Here is a 19,267-nt window from a genome sequence, read left to right on the forward strand (position 1 = left end):
CCTGTGTGGAAAACGTCCTGCGCTCACTGCTGCTCGAACCTCACGCTGACAAACTCGTCCGCAGCTACAGGTATGAACATCAAACCTGAGAGAAAGAGTGTGTGTTTGGGACGGATGGTTTGAAATGATTGATTGATGGTTAGATCAATGTTTCCCAACCTTGTTCCTGGAGGCACACCAATAGTACACTACCTTACAAAAGTCTTGGTGTCGATCCCAGTTGTAAGAGCAACAAATAATCACTTGACTTCTAGTTGAGCGTTTGGAAAAGTGGCAGAAGGTCGATTTTTCCGATGAATCATCTGTTGAGCTGCATCCCAATCATCACAAATACTGCAGAAGGCCTACTGGAACCCAAGATAGGCCCAAGATTCTCACAGAAATCAGTCAAGTTTGGTGAAGGAGAAATCATGGCTTGAGGTAACATTCAGTATAGGGGTGTGCGAGAGATCTGCAGAGTAAATGACAACATCAACAGCCTGAGGTATCAAGACATCTGTGCTGCCCATTACATTACAAACCACAGGAGAGGGCAAATTCTTCAGCAGGATAGCGCTCTTCTCATATTTCAGCCTCCACATCAAAGTTCCTAAAAGCAAAGAAGGTCAAGGTGCTCCAGGATTGGCCAGCCCAGTCACAGGATATGAACATTATTGAGCATGTCTAGGGTAAGATGGTGGAGGCATTGAGGATGAATCTAAAGAATCTTGATGAACTCTGGGAGTCCTGCAAGAACGCTTTCTTTGTCATTCCAGATGACTTTAATAATAAGTGATTTGAGTGATTGTAGAGATGTGTGGATGCAGTCCTCCAAGCTCATGGGAGTCAAACACAATATTAACTCTTTTTCCACTGCACCATGACTTTATATTCTATACTGGACATTATTTCTGTTAAGTGACAAGACTTTTGTCTAAGCAAAGTCAGACCTTACTGTCCTAATTAAATCAATGCATGATGATATTTTATTTTGGTAAAATAAGTGTAATCTAGAGGCCTTTGCCTTTCATATAAGCCACTTCTGATCACTTCTGATCTTTTGATTAGGGATAGTAGTATAGGTGCAATAGAAGTATAGGTGCAATAGATGGGGATTAGAGATGAAATAGCTCATAGATATAATTGGGTGAATAGATGTACATCATAGAAATATAGATGGGATTTGTGGGTGGTTATATATGATTCAATTTCTCAAGATAAGTTAGAAACTAAATGCGCTATGCTAACAGAGCATAAACGGCAAACTTTTTGCTTAAGTTCTGGATCTTGAGTCTCGAAGTTAAACATTGCTGTCATTTCTTCTTCTTTCACAGCGGCGGCAATAAAAGGAAGTTGAGTGCAGGCATGGCTCTGATTGGTGGTCCACCGGTGATCTTCCTGGATGAACCGTCCACTGGCATGGACCCCGTGGCCAGACGGCTGCTGTGGGATGCAATCACGCGTACCAGAGAGTCTGGCAAAGCCATCATTATAACCTCACACAGGTCAGTCACACACACCACAGCACTGACCAATCAATACAGTTACATGGACATCAGTAATCAAAACTAGTTACCTTAATCAAAATAGGGCAATAATATGATTGAGTTGCTTTTAGAACATTCCCGTTTTACATGGTATAGCACATGGATCGATTAATGGCATTGCATTAACAAGCTATCTAAAGTTTCTTCCAGAGTTTCTTGTAATTTTGAGCGTTTCATTTTTCAACTTCAACTGTAGTTCAGCAGTTTCACTTTCGTTCATGTCCTTGTAACAAACTCGGAGGTGCTGGATGAGAGTATGAAGTAAGGACTGATAAGAGAGAGTTGTCTTAATGGAATTTAATACAGCATTGAAAGAAAAATTACAGGATTTGCCAGAGAGCATTTGTAAAATTGTGTTCAGTTCGGGTTTTAAAAGTCTCCAGGAGTTCACTTGGATCGTGCCCCTGGAAATGTGAATGTCTGGGATCCTGTACTGACTCGATAGGTGTGAAGAACACAGTATCTAACAGCTCTGTATGTTTGACTGATCCTGTCTGTGTTTGAAAAATTCAATTCAATTTCATCTTTATTTGTATAGCGCTTTTACAATGTAGATTGTGTCAAAGCAGCTTCACATAGAAGATTATAGGAAATTGGAACAGTGTCAGTTCAGTTTTCAGTGTTTAAGTTCAGTTTAGCTCAGTTCAGTGTGGTTTAATATTCAATACTGAGAGTCCAAACACTGAAGCGCAAATCCATCAACACGCAGCTCTACGGGTCCCGAACCATACAAGCCAGCGGCGACAGCAGAGAGGAAAAAACTTCACCAATTGGCGAAAGTGAAGAATTAAAAACCCTTGAGAGAAACCAGGCTCAGTTGGGCATGACCCGTTCTCCCATGGCCAAACATCTTGTGCAGAGCTGCAGTCTAGGCAGCCCGGAGGCTGGAGAAGACTCGTCTGTCCCCGGAGCGTCACAGGAATCAGTCTCATGCTCTCCACTCCAACATCTCCACAACAGCTGCTCGGGATACGGCCTGGTCCAGGATTATGGAAACCTTGGGATCATCTCGTCGCTGAGCTTGGATCACATCAGTGGCGCTGCATAGTCTCGGGGCCTCGGGATGAGTATTCCCAGGTGGAAATAGAGAATAAAGAGAATAATAAGTAAATTAATAAATAATTAATATTTGTCTTTACTATGATTGTGACTTTAGTCGGGATAAGTTTGAAAGGATGAAAATTATCTTATCCATTTGTTTCCTTTGCAAACCATGTCTTTTTCCCCCCAAAAGACCCATATAGATTTCAGCAGAAGTGCTGATAAAGATCTGAGATGCATGTGGATGTAGTTTTTTTCCACTTATTGATTAAGCTCTATCTTTATTGACAGTTTAAATGTCTTAGCATTTGGTGATTTGGTCACATTGTCAAGAAAGAGACTAAACTAGATTGTAGCTTTTGACTCTTTTTCTTTCTTAGGTAACTTTTTAAACTAATCTAGGTGCAATTAATATTATAGGTTTTTATCATTTTATACAGTTATCTTGTAACTAATTAACTAACTAGCAAATTAATTAATTAACTAGAACAATATTGTTATTAAATCATTTCATTTTCAAGTATTTTGTGAATTACTTTTGATTTAACCTTTATATGTAACTGCTCCATGTTGCAATGCAGTACAATTGTATAATATTATTGCTCTTCCACATAAATAGCTTTGCTTATTTTCATTTTTGGTATACATTTGCTGAGGATGGCTTTGAATAGAAATGTATAGTTTTACAACATCAATTTTTAATCATTCGGCCGTGCTACAATTGGAAAAGCTGTACTTAAATAGCCATTCCTACATGCTAATCAAAAATCTCACGTTTACATAATTGACTCTTTATCAGAGTATTGATTTAATCATATTAAAATCAGAATGAACATGTCAATATTGGAACAGAAACCAAACTGTTAAACGCATACTTCTGAAATGCCATATTTTTTATGTTATTAGACAACAATTTTAGCTGGAAAGACTTAAAGTCAAATTTTTAAATGTGAATCCTTCCAAAATTGTACAGTTTTTATCAAAATCTTTTAAAAAATCTGATATATTTTATCTTATGCATTATTTATTGCTGTTGATGACTTGTTATTGTTAAAATATTGTTTTAATTATTGAAAAAGAATATTTATAAAATGTGGTAAACTTTAACTGTTTTTTTTGTAATGACGTAGCCAAAGAAGCTGATATGGCAATAAAATCAAAAATCACTGTCATAATGAGCAAAGGAATTTTTCAATATTGCTTGGTGATTGTGTAATTTCACAGATGACCACTAGAGGACGTACAGCGCACTTTTTTGCAGTGTTGCCAGTTGGGCGGTTTCAATTTATTTTTGCGGGTAAAAAGTGACATAGGCGGGTAGTGAAAATTTGGGCCGCCAGCCCCGGTCTTCCCTCATAAACCTGTTTTGATCTCCCAAAGAGATGAACAGTGTAGAAACGCTTGTGATCTCCCTCCCTCAGTGGTTTTTTCGACAGCTTTTGGGCTGGAAACAGTCAGCAACATCAGGCAACACTGTTTTTTTTTGTACATCTACATCAAACTGAATGTCACACTAACATATACACTAAATGTCCCATTTTAAGATGAGTATCGGTGTTCATGTAAAGCAGAACACACACACACACACACACACACACACACACACACACTCTCTCTCTCTCTCTCTCTCTCTGTCTGTAGTATGGAGGAGTGTGAGGCACTGTGCACTCGTCTGGCTGTGATGGTGAACGGTCAGTTTAAGTGTCTGGGCAGCCCACAGCACCTGAAGAGTAAGTTCGGCAGCGGCTACACACTGCTGGCTAAAGTGCGTGTGGAGACTGAGCTGGAGGAGATGGACCTGCAGCTCTTCAAAGACTTCATTGAGAGCACTTTTCCAGGTTTATAAATCACATGATGCGTTTATCCAGCCGAACATGGGTTGAATGCTTTGCTAATCTTTCATCTTATGGCTCTTGCAGGAAGTTTACTGAAGGATGAACACCAGGGCATGGTCCACTATCACCTGACGGATAAAACACTAACCTGGGCACAGGTAACGTCTCACACACATGCAGTCTCAACAAGTTAAAAATGAAAGGTAGATTGAGTGTGGATACTGTGCACTGTATGCTAATGATTTTAGCCTACAATAGATTTTCCAAAAATGCTAAGTTTCCCCACAATTCATTGCATTTTACTTGACCTTTGGTTTTCAGTTTGGTCAGTTTAACAGTTAAAAACCTGTGTATATGCATGAATAACAGGCCCATAGCCAGCCTAGTGAAAGGGGAGCTTTTTTTTCTCAAAAAGTGGACATTTTTGCAGTTCTTTACCTCATTTTCTATTTAATTATGAGATTTAATGACACAATTTTTAGCTGGATTAGCTTGTCAGATGGTCATCATAACCACACTTTTTGATGTACCAAAAAAGATTTAGAATAAAGAAATATTAAAAAAAAACAAACAAACAAACAAAAAAGACTACATCATATATCGTTAGAAATAAAAAATAGGAATCTGTTTTAAATTAAAAACTGTAATATATTCAGGGTTATTCAGGTCATACACATTTTTACTACTAAAATTCCAAGACTTGTCTAGAACTTTCAAGTACATTTTCATAACATAATGTTTCATGTAGCGTCTACATATACAAAATAGGACAAAATGAGCTCATGTATGAGACAAATTATGGACCTTTGTTAGTGAGGGGTGGGTCTTCCGAACCACCCGAACCCATAAATTGTGTGTATAATAAAAAAAATGCATCTGAATTAGAAAAAATATAATAAACTTCTATATATGGTGTAATCTATTATATCAGCCTTAATATGTGGTATTTATTGTCACGACCGGGCTCTCACAAAGGCACAGGATCGCTGGAATTATCAAAACCGTAGATTTATTGAACAAAACACTCACTTGAAGGACACTGGAAACACAGGAGACTCGGGAACGACATGGGGTGTAGATAATTCAATACCGGACAATGGACGAACTAAACACAGGGATATAAATACACATGACATGATGGAACCAATTTCAAACATGGGTGAGACACAATACTTCAGAGCTGCCTTAATTAGTTTTGGCATAGATTCAACAAGCTACTGGAAAATTTCTCAGAGATTTTGGTCCATATTGACATGATAGCATCTTGCAGTTGCTGCAGATTTGTCCGCTGCATCCATGATGCGAATCTCCCGTTCCCCCACATTCCAAAGGTGCTCTATTGAATTGAGTTCTGGTGACTGTGGAGGCCATTTGAGTACAGTGAACTCATTGTTATGTTCAAGAAACTAGTCTGAGATGACTCACGCTTTGACATGGTGCATTATCCTGCTGGAAGTAGCCTTCAGAAGATGGGTACACTGTGGTCATAAAGGGATGGACATGGTCAGCAACAATACTCAGGTAGCCTTCTGCCTCAAGGATTGACATGTTGTGTGTTCAGAGATGCTCTTCTGCGTACCTCGGTTGTATCGAGTGGTTATTTGAGTTACTGTTGCCTTTCAATCAGCTCAAACCAGCCATTATTCTCTGACCTTAACAAGGCATTTGTGCCCACAGAACTGCCGCTCACTGGATTTTTTGTTTCCAGACCATACCAACAACCATGGCACATTCAAAGTCACTTAAATGACCTTTCTTCCCCATTCTGATGCTCAGTTTTTCACTGCAGCAGATCGTCTTGACCATGTCTTGTGTTTTTGTGCTCAGGTGTTTGGTGTTCTAGAAACAGCCAAAGAGAAGTACAGCATCGAGGACTACTGCGTCAGCCAGATCTCACTGGAGCAGGTCTTTCTCAGCTTCGCTCAGTTCCAGCACTGCGCCGAGGCCTGCAGGAAGTGACACGCCGAGTGAGACTCCTCCCCCTGACATTCGCCTAAAGACAAGGAGAAGCCGCCTGCGGCGACTGACTTTTGGTCAGACCACTGGACATTGCTCAGGTGTCTCTCCTCACACACACACCTGACATGATCATACACACTGACGCAAGATCTCGGCCAGTTATTTCAAGCCTGAATGTGTGTTTGAGTTTGGACAGGATGTTCGTCACACTATCTGAAAACAGATTTCTTTTTTAAATTGGTAAGAAGTGACATTGGGATATCTAATGTGTGCACTTGCTGTGTTATTTATGAATGTCTGTTTATTTTTGTTTGTTTTTCTGTTCTGTTTCTACTTTGGTCTTGTGAATGAAGGTACACGTGTGTAGTCCCTCCCTGATGAAAAAAGGGCAGAAATATCGAAAAAAGACGTCCAAAAAATAAGGAAAAGTGCTGCTTCTTTGGGCTTTGCAATGTAGTAGAATATAAATGGAAAGGAGTTTACTGATTGATATTTTTAATGGCTTTTTTAGAATTTCTACAAGAGCTCCATTCCCCTCATTAAGCAATTTGCAGTCTGTAATTCATTAGAGTTTGTCAAAATATGTCATTTTTAACGATACTCGCTGCTAAAAGCCAACTCTAAAAACATTCCTCAGTTTCTCAGCACGCATTTCCAAAAAGACCACCAATGTTTGAATGCTTTTTCTCTTTGCATTTCCACTTAAAACTTTTACATCTGACATTCCTTCATATTTTTTTAGTTTTGGATTGTGACGAACAAAGGAATTATTCAACGGTGCAACATGACCACTAGAGGACGTACAGTGCACTTGTGAACATCTCCATCAAACTGAATGTCTTTAGATACACTAAATGTCCTCTTTTATGATGAGAATCTGTCACAGAGCCACAAGCGCAACACTTTTGTGTTCGTTCCTGTGGTTTGGACTCGTTTAGCAGTGTTTGGCTGCACTACTGATCATGCGCTGTCAGAAAGAGACACAAAAGTGCTGACAGAATTGAACTTCAAAATTCTGTTCAAAATTCATTCATTTATTCCACTGAATGTCTTTATGGACCACAAGGAAGTCAGTTTGATGCTGCTAAGCTAATCTCTCCAGTGCTTTAATCACTGTTACGCCAAGTCTCGAGTCAGTCTGAAGGGTTTCAGAGAGTCTTGGACTCATTACAATCAGTGAGGAAAAGCAAAACTGACATCAGTTCATCCTGCGCAGGTCCACGTTTCCGTCCTGATTCGTCTTAACTGAATGTACTTCCTTAGCGAAGGAGGAAAACACGGGCTCATCCGTGGCCTTAACCTCATACATGCTGACATACTGTAGATACAACAGGGCTCGAGGGTGACTGACCACAACTAGTTTCTTTTCTACGTTTTTGTCGATTGTCGTCTAACTGGCTGTCGTGTCTGAACTGCTTGTCTGAAACTGAAATACTGCATTTTGAGAAGGCAAACCTGAGAATGACAATGTTGATTAACGATGGTCAAATATTTACCATAATGCAAAAAGGGAATTCCATTGTAATCTTGTGTACTGTATCACTAAATTAACCTTGTGAGAAATGTAAGTATTGCCATTTCCTTTTTTATTATTAAATCTGCCTTATGCTAAGGAGTTGTGTTCAGTTGTTGTCCCCTTTGTGTTTACTATCCAATAGTGGCCCGTTTGCACTGAGTGGTGCAGTACATTACGTAACGCATCGGTATGGGTCACCTTTATCAGGCTTACATTTCCACTGCCACCATTGGTACCCTTTTAATGGGTGTGATGTATGACAGATAGTTTCAGTCACGTCATTCTCGTTCGAGAAAACGTCTACAGTAAAGCTGTACGGGTCGCTTGCATATCATATGAGAAGCTCTTCTCTCAAAACAGATGCTGTACACACATAAATACTTGTGTAGAAATGTTCATTACTAACTTCTATGAACATGATTTAATTATAACTGCAGATCAATGACCTCAATGATCAAAATAGCCTACTGTAACGTCTGTAATTATATAAAATAAATCAATAAATGAAACGTATATGAACACATACAGAATCTTACAGTCTCTGATACGTTACTAATAACAGAAAAACTACACACTGCATACATTTAGGCTGCATTTACACTGCAGATCTTGATGGTCAATTCTGATTTTGTGACTGTATCTGGTTTGTTTGCTGACCTGCTTACATCATCTTTTTAAAGTGACTCGAATCCGATTGTCTGTAATTACACAGCACACGGCAAAATGCGCAATGAGCAGGAAAAAAAGAGCGGGCGCTGACTGACAGCTGATAATAAAATTGCATCCTTTTCTCCGTTCCTGTATTTAGTCTGTTCGCAGGGCTTTATTTTTTTAAAATTCTTTTTGACAAGTTGTTTTACTATGGTTTATATTAGAAAAGTTCTCATTCGGCCATCTTATTTCAATCTAGGCCATTTTAAACCAGTAGGCATTTTAATGTCATGTCCATGGCGTGATTTGTGCATGTGATGTATGCAACAGTTTTATATTAGTTTATATTGTTTACGTGGTTGATATTGCGCTCTCGTTGACATGCTTAAATACTTGAGCTACATGACAATATAAAAGCTTTTTTAGTCCTCGTGTATGATATTTATTGTTTGGGACTCTGCTAAAATCTGTTATGAAATAAAAGCGTCAGAGTTGACATCGTTCGCTACGGTTTTAATGACTCGCTTACTCACATTGACAGGTAAAAATCCAATCTACCTGCTTACACTGCAGACACGATATCGGATAAATTTCCACGTATGAACTGAATCTGATTTAACTAAATTGGAATCCATGTGATTTGTTCCTGCTTACACGTACATGGGCCATATGCGATCTGTGCCACATGGGAGAAAAAATTTGAATTGAGTCACTTGAACCATTTAGTGTAAATGCAACCTTAGTCCTTAATTGGGTTCAAAAACAGCACAAAATATAGCCCACAGTCAGTGCAAACCTCTCATCTGTATCTTTAACGTTCAGCTGCGCATTTAGCTTCACCTTTTGGTACCCTTAAGAATGTTCAAATCCAGACACCTAAGCAATTTTAAACAGTGTTCATGCTAATGCCGTCACGCATCCTCGATTTCATGTTTGTATGCTTTAATATGTTGTGTCTTTTTCTGGACTGCACAGATGCAGCATTATAACAGAAGCTGCTCTTTTTGTAATAATACGTGTTGAATACTTTAGCTCATACATCACCATGATTTCTGCATGAAGACTGCAACCCCCCCCAAGTGCACTTTGTCCAGATGAAGGTCGAAAAGGTGAGCTTTTCAGACACGGCAAGAGCAACAGGTTAGTCTGTGTGTATTTTTTCTGAACCATTGTTCTTAACACTTTCCCTGCCATAAGCCGCGGTCACATGCACTTTTCGCCCCATAGACTTCCATTCATACAGCAGACTGGAAATGCAAGCTTGTCCAACATGTTTCGCAGTTTGCTGTGTTAGGAAGTTCTAGCTTGGTGAACTCTTGACTATTAAAATGAGCAGAATCAACACAATTCTTGAGTTTTTTTGGGGGGAGAGACTTATTGTTTTAAGTTCAGTCCACTTAAATTTGTAAAAATAAGTTTACTTCATCAGTTTGTGTTGGGAAAACATGGAGTTGTAAAGAACCCAGCATTTTTTTGACAGTGTAGGTCAGTTCATCTATTGTTGAGGTTAATCAAGTTAAGATTGAGACAATTGTATCATTACCAAGCTATTAAGCAGTGAAATGGATTTTTTTTTGTCAAATCACGCTCCGTCATATGCTAGCTGTTAATGATTATGAACGCTAATTTGAGCCGTATAAGTGCGCATAACTGGCCCCTCGCAATAATGTCAAACTTGTGGTTTTTAATTGTCGTTTTACATCGTTTAAAAAAGTGGGAGGAAAATAGGGGAAAAAACAATAGGTAGGAGCAAATTTATGATCACTACCCGAAAATAGGATAGGGCGGTCGAATTGAAAATCATCAAAAATATGCTGGCGGTGGGAAAATAAAAACACTGCAGGGAAAGAGCCAAAAAGAAATCCAGTGACTCAAGTGTTCATTTTAACAAGCTGCATGTGGTAAGTATATAGCACATTATTACCATTGAGCATTGATGTTCTCATACCTGTTAGCAAAGAACACCGTAATGAGAACATAACGTTTTGACCTCGCTGTTCCTTTAAAATGTTTGTCTGACTCCTGACACAGTTAAAGCTAATCTTCCTCAGACAGGTGAAGGTTCAGCCATGGGGAAGGAGGATGAATGACAAAAGGTACACAGTCACTTATAAATGTCTGCAGCATTGCATTAGATCAAGTGTTTCAGATGCTGGATAGTTCACAATTTGACTCCCTATTTACTCACCCTCAAGTGGTTCCAAACCTTCATCAGATTCTTTCTTCTTTAATTAACTCAAGTATCTTTGTTTTTGTTCGGTGTCTTTAAATTAGTCATTTTTCATGGAGAAACCTGAGGCAGAGTTCATTTTATCATTATGATCCTCTACTGTTTAGTTATAATGCAGTACAGATGTCACACTGATTTAAAAGTGTGTTGCTCAATCTTAAATTACCTGGTTTTATCTATTGCAGGCATGGAAAATCTGCTGTTGTATTATGATGTTATTCAGCATTACTCGTCATTTGTTTGTCAGCATATAAAGCCAAATATACAGTCAAAGCAAAGGCAGGTACAATTTTATACAGCTAGGTTAACATTTGTATAGCTTTTATTGGTAATTATAAAGGGACTGTTAGTTACTGTTTAATTGAAAGCCAGTAGCTGAAAATCAGGCCTGCTTGCATAAGGTTAAGAGAACACTTGTGTTTAGATCATACTGCGCAACTTTAGCCCTGATTTTTGCGCCAGCAGGTTTACAGATTACAGATTACAGTGGGGGAAATGAGTATTCAACACGTCATTTTTCTCAGAAAACATATTTTCAAACGTGCTGTTGACTTGAAATTTTCACCAGATGTTGGTAACATCCAAAGACATCCATATCGTCACCTTAGAATTATTAAGGTTATTAATGTTCTATCTGAGATTTTTGTCAAAATTGAGTTATTGACATATTCTTATTAAATGACAACGTATTTACATTATGTGATGTTTTTTAAGTTGTTTACATTTGAAGACTTTTTATATAAAAAAAACAAACATGGTTTCTCTACAAAGTTGAACTCTAGCTTGGCTCTATAAGGTTCTTTCCGTTAGCTAATCAGCATTTTTTTAATGCACACACTAGGACCAATCAGGATCAGCTTTCTTTGTAATTTCACCGGACTGCTCTATTGACAGCGGGAAAGACCAGAAAAACAAAATCCCACAAAATCCCAGTCGACTAAATAATGCACAACACATAATTGAGAAGAAACCAGAAACTGAAAAGATGTGCGTAAATATGATGATTTAGAAGCATTTTAGCACATTGGGATGAAATGTTATATTTTACATTGTTGAAAAAGAAACAGATATTAAAGAAATGTAATATATTAAATGTGAAATAATTTTACTTGTTTATATATAGTCAGTGAAACATTTTTCAGTGTTTATTAAACTCATTTGCTCATCATCTGTTTTCCTTTAAAGTCTTTAAATTTAATATTAAGCCTTGAAGGACAAATACTCAATTGAATTCATAGGGCAAATAATAGAATACATATAATTCACATAAAGCATAACATGTAATAAATATTAACATATTAATTTTATTACATTAACATCTGCACTGGACAAAATACTCAGCACAGTCTTGTATGATTAATTTGAACAAAAAATATATTCATCCTAAAACATGAAAGAAATGTTATAGAAAGCTAAACTGTAACTTTCAAGCATCAACATATTGTTTTAACACCAAATTATATATTTTTGGATTGTATTTCTTGAAAAGTAATGCTTCAATGAATGATCTGCCAGATAGAACCTTATAATTCCAAGCAGAAAATGACTTTTCAGAATTATAAGGTTCTATCTGCATTTACCGTGGTTATGTAAGAGAATAATTTACATTTAGAGTACATTTAAGGTCTCTGTCATGTTAATGAATGAAAGAGAACTGTTACCTACATGCTGTTTGCTATATGGAATGCAAAAACTTTGAAGCTCAATATCTCAAAATCATTCAGAACGCAGATAGAACCTTATAATTCCAAGGTGACGATATATGCAAAGAAAAGAAATCTAATTAGTTTACAAATAAAGTTATGTGTAATTAAATTACATGAAACCGGGAAAAAGTATTGAACACATGAAGAAAGGGTGGTGTAGAAATGCAGTGAAAGCCCAGACAGCAGCCGAAGTCTCTTAGTAATTCTTCAGCAACCCTCTGCCCTTCCTCAGTGGAAATGAATATCAGCAGGCCAACATCTACATTATGAAGATGAAGAGAGTGGACATTTTAGCAAGACAATGTAAATCTAAAACACAGCAAAGGAAACTCAAAAGAAAGAGAAACAAGCTGTAGAATGGCCCAGCCAATCACCTGGCTCGAATCCAATAGAAAATGCAAATTAAAGATCAGATTTGATAGATGAGACCGACAGAACTATCAAGATTTTTACACTCTGTTGAAGTCTGAGCAATGCATGTGACTTCATTCTCCATATAAGAGGCGTCTTTAAGCTGCCATCACCGAAAAGCCTTTTGTATAAGGTATTAAATGCGTTTCAGTACAGCACTTTCTCCTTGTGTTACTCCATTGTTATTACACACAACATTTTTTTCAGATTTCAATTTTTTTTTGTTATGTTTTTATTTTTGTATTGTTTGGGTTTTTACCAAAATCTGCTACAATTCCATGTCAACAGCTCCTTTAAAATATTTTTCAGCAGAAAAAAACATCATGTGTTCAATACTTTCTCCCCCCATATGAGGGCCGTCAAATTTAAGTGAAAATCATCAAAAACGTTGGCGCCTGAATTTAAAGAAATGAATGAGGCAATTTATTTACTGTTCACACAAGTGACAGTCACAGAGTGTGAATTGTCGTCATACTTGTTTAGATGCTAATTTGTACACAATAGCTAAAAGTTGTAGATATTTAAGATATAATTTCTACACTGCCCCTCTTTTTTACTTTTATACTCAAAACTCAGAATCACAAGAAGTCTTTAGGTGTAAACTGCAATCATAAGATGTAAACTCAAAGTTGAATGGTGTAAACTCGGAATTGTGACATGTAAACATCAGATGCAAACTCAGAATCGTAGTATAAACTGAAAAATCGTAAGATGTAAACTCAGAATTGCAAGTAAACTCAGAATTAACAGAAATAATGTACAGTATAGAATATAAAGTCATGCTGCAGTGGAAAAAGAATGAATATTGTGTATGACTCCCATGAGCTTGGAGGACTACATCCATACATCTCTGCAATGACTCAAATCACTTATTAATAAAGTCATCTGGAATGACAAAGAAAGCGTTCTTGCAGGACTCCCAGAGTTCATCAAGATTTCTTGGATTCATCTTCAATGCCTCCTCCTTCATCTGACCCCAGACATGCTCAATAATGTTCATGTCTGGTGACTGGGCTGGCCAAACCTGGAGCACCTTGACCTTCTTTGCTTTCAGTAACTTTAATGTGGAGGCTGAAGTATGAGAAGGAACGCTATCCTGCTGAAGAATTTGCCCTCACCTGTGGTTTGTAATGTAATGGGCAGCACAAATGTCTTGATACCTCAGGCTGTTAATGTTGCCATCCACTCTGAAGATCTCTCGCACACCCGCATACTGAATGTAACCCCAAGCCATGATTTTTCCTTCACCAGACTTGACTGATTTCTGTGAGAATCTTGGGTCCATGCGGGTTCCTATAAGTCTTCTGCAGTATTTGTGATGATTGGGATGCAGCTCATAAGATTAAGCCATAAGATAAGCCACTTTTCCTAAATGATCAACTAGAAGTCAAGTAATTTTGTGTTGCTCTTTCAACTGGAATCGACGACAAGACTTTTGTCAGGTAATGTATTTAAATAAATGTCTGAAAGGGTGTAAATAAGGTGAAATAAGTAGGGGAATATGTTGGTAAATCACAACTGTAAGAAAAAAAAGTCTGAAAATGAAATCAAGTCTAAAAATTTGCAAAAAAATTTTTTGTTTTGTTATTATTATAAGCATGACTTTTTTTCTTGAGAGTACATGAGCACAGTTTTATGTAGTACACTCTGTTACAATGTTATATTACCTAATTAGATCTGTGAGATAGGTCACAGGGCTGAAGTAACTCCAGGTTAAGTGTTACAGAGGTAAGGCACTTTTGTATTCACATGATTTGTGTGTATGTTCACGAGAGCAAAAGGTTATGTAAACAATAGAGCTTATGTTCTGTAATCAAACATGCTGTAAATGTAGTGTTGAAATATGTGACTACTTCAAGAATTGCGCATACATTTCAAGTATTCAGGCATTTCAAATATAGTAAATTGAATCTACTATTAATGTAAACAATCCAGAATGCTTACATGCTGGGTGATATGAAACATTTGCTTCTGTTACTAATTGTTCAACTTATTTTCAAACCATACCAGAGTCGACATTTTCCACCATTTTGTGTTTTAGCTCAAGATTCATCATATAGTTGTTTTTAAAAAGTGAATGAGAAAGTCACAGAACTCACAATAACAGAGCCCATCTCAATGTCTCACAGGTTTCTGAGATCAAACCGCATCACTTTCTAGTTAAAGCAAGTCACGTGTTTTGATATGCCTTTTAAAACATGTTACATAGTTAACTATGAGGAATGGCACCAATAACTGAAATGATAAATAATACAGAAAATTACAGAAAATAATGTTTCGTGCTAATGTTGTGTAGCAAGTGGGGAGAGGCCGAGAGCTGTGAGGGCATGCGAGGCTGGTGTGATGAGTGCTAACTACTACCGCCACCTGTATGCGCCACCTGTCTTGAGTCTCAAAGAGGAGAATATGGATCTCTGGATATGCAGAGGAGAGACAGCAGTGGAAGATGACAGAGGAGACCAGGTATGTGGTCTGTACTCTTTATGTTTTGTTCTGTCATTATTAAATTATTGAGATGTTTGTCAGTTCTCCGCCTCCAGTGGGCCATCCAACTTTCTTACAGTGATGCCGAAATTTGGGAGGAAGGAGGAACATGCTGTTAGAAGGAAGTTTGTGGTGCCATCGAGCTGGAGGAGATTGCCAGGAGGACAGAATTTGCTACTTTCCACCGCAACCTGGAGGGTCGGCTGTCACCTGTGAGGGGATGGAGGAGCCACCCGTTCACCAGACACTGAGACCTGGTGCCATCCACTAGGATGGGAGGAGCAGGAGACACAGGACTTCTCACGGAGTACGTTTACATGGAAACCAATAATTTGATTTTAATGTGATTAAGACAATACTCTGATTTAAGAGTCTACCATGTAAACAGTGATTTTTGTTTAATCAGATTAGGGTCATGATCGAACTAAAGAGAAATTGAATTAAGACATGTGGAATATGCCGATTTTAGTCGCATTATTGAAGTGCAGAACAGGCATGTAAACACCTTAATCGAACTACCGTCATGTAGGACTTTTTGATGCATTTTGCGACAGGATAGTCCACACACACACACACACACACACACACACACACACACACCTGTTTGACACTCTTTGCACCTACGGAGTCAGTGCAGACCACAGACACCTGCATCGTGAAATGCTGAGTTTTTTTTCTTCCATTCAGCATGCGGTATGAACTTCCATTAAAACAACACTCTTCCAGCAGTTCAAAGTTGCATCCAATATCTCATTTGTCATGGGAAGCATGCATGAAATTTTCCCGAATGAAAATTTTCCAGAATTTTCCATTCTTAAAAACATGTCTTAATTCTTAAAAATTCTTTAAAAAAATGTTTTTCCTCGCCTCTTTCGCCACTAGCTTGCATGGTTCGGGATCTGTAGAGCTGCGCATTGATAGATTTGCTTTTCAGTGTTTGGACTCTCAGTAGGGATTATTAAACCACACTGAACTGAGCTAAACTGAACTGAAACTCTGAAAACTGAACTGACACTTCAGTGTTTCAATTTACTGTAATCTTCTATGTGAAGCTGTTTTGACACAATCTACATTGTAAAAGCGCTATACAAATAAAGGTGAATTGAATTGAAAGTGAAAGTGCCAAACTGCAGTTAAAGTCATCAAATTAATAATGAAACAGCTGAAATTACACGAAAATCCAGAGGAAATGCGGATAGCAGGGATGACGCAATGATGTTAATCGAATTATGTGCTATAACATGTAAAACAGGATCATAAAAGGAACAAGAAGCAACTCATGTAAACACAATCCTATTATTGCCTTAATTATACTAAGGCAAATAAATCGATTACTGATGTCCATGTAAACGTAGTCACTGTTGAAGAAATCCCGGGAAGTCACTGCCATTGACTGAGACCTGAAGCCTGCTCCCGGTTGCCACGATGGGATGGAGCAGAGAGAGAAAGTGCTGGGCGCCAATGAGCCAGAGGAGCCAAAAATCCCCCGATAGTGCGGGCAGTATACTTAGTGTAACACCAAGCCTTGCATTGAAAATTTGACACTCCCTCTTGAAAGTTGGTGAAATTCTTGACTGCTATGCTCTTATTGCTGAGGATGGCCAACAGTGCAAATGCATTTAAAATGCTGTATAAAGCAAAGAGGTTTGAATACATATCTCACAAACTTCCACTTGATCATTCCAGTTTCCCACGGTCTCTCCAAAAATGGACACAGTTGAATCTGGGTTGGTTGCCCTAGAGAGGAGCAGACCCTGCCGATCCATTGCTCCATTGAACATGTTCAAACACTGCAGGTGGAGCTGTCAGCATTGTGTACACACTCCAAGGTTGGAGAGAGCCAGCATGGCATGGGCAATCCCCAAACAGACTAAGCAATGGTTGTAAACAACCCTTTATGATAAAAATAACCCACAGGACATGCTGTAGGACAAGGGTAAGAGCCTTTCAAATTTTGTTTTGAAATCTTACAGGTACAAAAATAGTACTCTGTCAGTAAGTCAAAACTTAGGCATAAAACTTTCCAACTTGCGTGAAGCGTCGTAAGGCATTCTAGCAATGCAGTGAAGATCTGAAGAGCAAGGTATATGACATATGCAACCTCATTTACATGGTGTATGCAGGGAGTCCCATTATTCATATAATGCAGTATTAAAACCAATGCCACAACACTAATCCTTTGTGCTTTTTTAGGATGTATCTGCATCAACTGATCAAAGTAAAGAGGTTGGAATGTCATCTGGAGATTCATGTGTTCCCTGTTCTGCATGACGTATGGAAACTAACAGGGAATTTGAGTTAGTAGTCCACTACATGGTTTCCGCTACATTCATTCTTCCGTGGTGGGGCGCCACACCAAAATTCATCCCGCCACGGCTACATTACAGCTTCTCATTCTAATCATTCAGTCGTTGTTTTTTTAATAGCAGGTGTAATCGCACCAAAATGTATTAAAAGGTAAGTGAATTATAACAGCGTGAACTTTTCTGTAATCATAGTAGTGCTGTGCGTTCTTTGTTTAAGCCTTTAAGGTGACATGCTGACTGACTGACTGATGGTGTATGATGCGTGAGGCTAGCAAACACGAAAAAGGCTAGCAAAAACAGGTTTCAGTTAAGATGAACACAATTTATATAAATATACTTTATAGATAAAGGTCTATGGTTTTGCTTGCAATGACTGCTGGAGTTTATAACCGTTTCACTTTGCTTCAGGATGCATTAATGCTGCTCTGTAGGTCTATTGGAGACATTCATAAATATTCCTAGCAAATCTAATAAATGTCAGAGGCATATCCGTTACATAAAGGCACGTAATCGCACTTCAGCAGCGTTTATTTAAGAGCGCACAAGAAAATTTGCACTTGAGAAGCGAATATTTGAGGGTGCACAAGAAGCGCGAACAGAGTAAATCCCATGCTTGTATTACATAAATGCGATCTCGACTTGTAATACTGCGCTCATGACATTTATCATTGAAATAACGCCATTGATAGTTGATGGATCTGTGTAAAAGGCTGCCGCCACAGCTGGAAAAAATCCTAGAGGAAACACTGCACTAGATGAGATACCAGCTCCAACAAATGATAATTCATGATCCATGGACTGCACAGTAATATACAACACATCAACCAAAACATGGAGCTTCTCAACAAATACTCTAGCTAAAGCAGGACAACCTTTTTGTTTTGGTTGAGAAGAGCTACAGTGCAAAATAGCAAGACACTTCCAAGAAGTCCATGCTAATGAAGATATGGGGATAGTTAAAGCACTTAGTTTACCTGTACGATCTAAGAAATGGAAACTGGAGTAGCTAGAAGCAGAAACAGAACTTAAATCAGAACAATTTTAGGAAATGGAGAAGGCATCATAAAAGTAAAACAGGCAGTTTAATAGAAAGGTTTAGCACACAAAAATAATACATTTAGCTAATATCGCAAGGGAATGTTTGTACGACAGGAGCTGTGGAGACACATGAAGCAATGCCAATCTCAACCAGCCAACACTGATTATTCTACTGGGGACAGGCACAGTTCTTACTATTGCAGCAGTGGCTACATTTGCTTTCTCAGGTCAATATGATTGGCCAATGAAAGTATTAAGTCAGATGAATGATGATGAAATTGCTCTTGTATCGAGAAATAATTTTAGTCTTCTTCAGTTTGCACAGTCACTATATGATTGGCATGGGTTAAAGAAAACAAAGCATGAGTAGATCCCGAGTCTTCTCCACTGCATCCTCTTCCCTCACACCCACTAAACTTCATGCCTCATTTATCACATCCTATCCTCCTCTCCTTTTTTGGCAAACAGTGGCCCAATTTCAGCTGGCTGTGGTTAACACAGGCCTCAATGCAGAATTTATATGACTAATAATTCACCTTGTTAGATTTGGCAATGTTTTGCACT

General features: G+C 38.2%; 1 protein-coding gene across 1 annotated transcript in view; it reads left to right on the plus strand.

Moving 5' to 3' along the window:
- Positions 1-7,973, plus strand: part of abca3b (ATP-binding cassette, sub-family A (ABC1), member 3b) — a 61,160-nt gene extending 53,187 nt beyond the window's left edge. The window contains exons 20-24 of the mRNA XM_056449318.1: positions 1-70; positions 1,314-1,484; positions 4,209-4,405; positions 4,487-4,560; positions 6,230-7,973. The exon at positions 1-70 is cut by the window's left edge and continues 118 nt beyond it. Coding sequence (XP_056305293.1) covers positions 1-70; positions 1,314-1,484; positions 4,209-4,405; positions 4,487-4,560; positions 6,230-6,361 — 644 coding nt within the window. The 3' untranslated portion in view covers positions 6,362-7,973. The remainder of the gene's footprint in view (positions 71-1,313; positions 1,485-4,208; positions 4,406-4,486; positions 4,561-6,229) is intronic.
- The last annotated feature ends 11,294 nt before the right edge of the window (positions 7,974-19,267 follow it).

This window comes from Danio aesculapii, chromosome 3, assembly GCF_903798145.1.
Source record: "Danio aesculapii chromosome 3, fDanAes4.1, whole genome shotgun sequence".
In the NCBI taxonomy this organism is placed as follows: domain Eukaryota; kingdom Metazoa; phylum Chordata; class Actinopteri; order Cypriniformes; family Danionidae; genus Danio; species Danio aesculapii.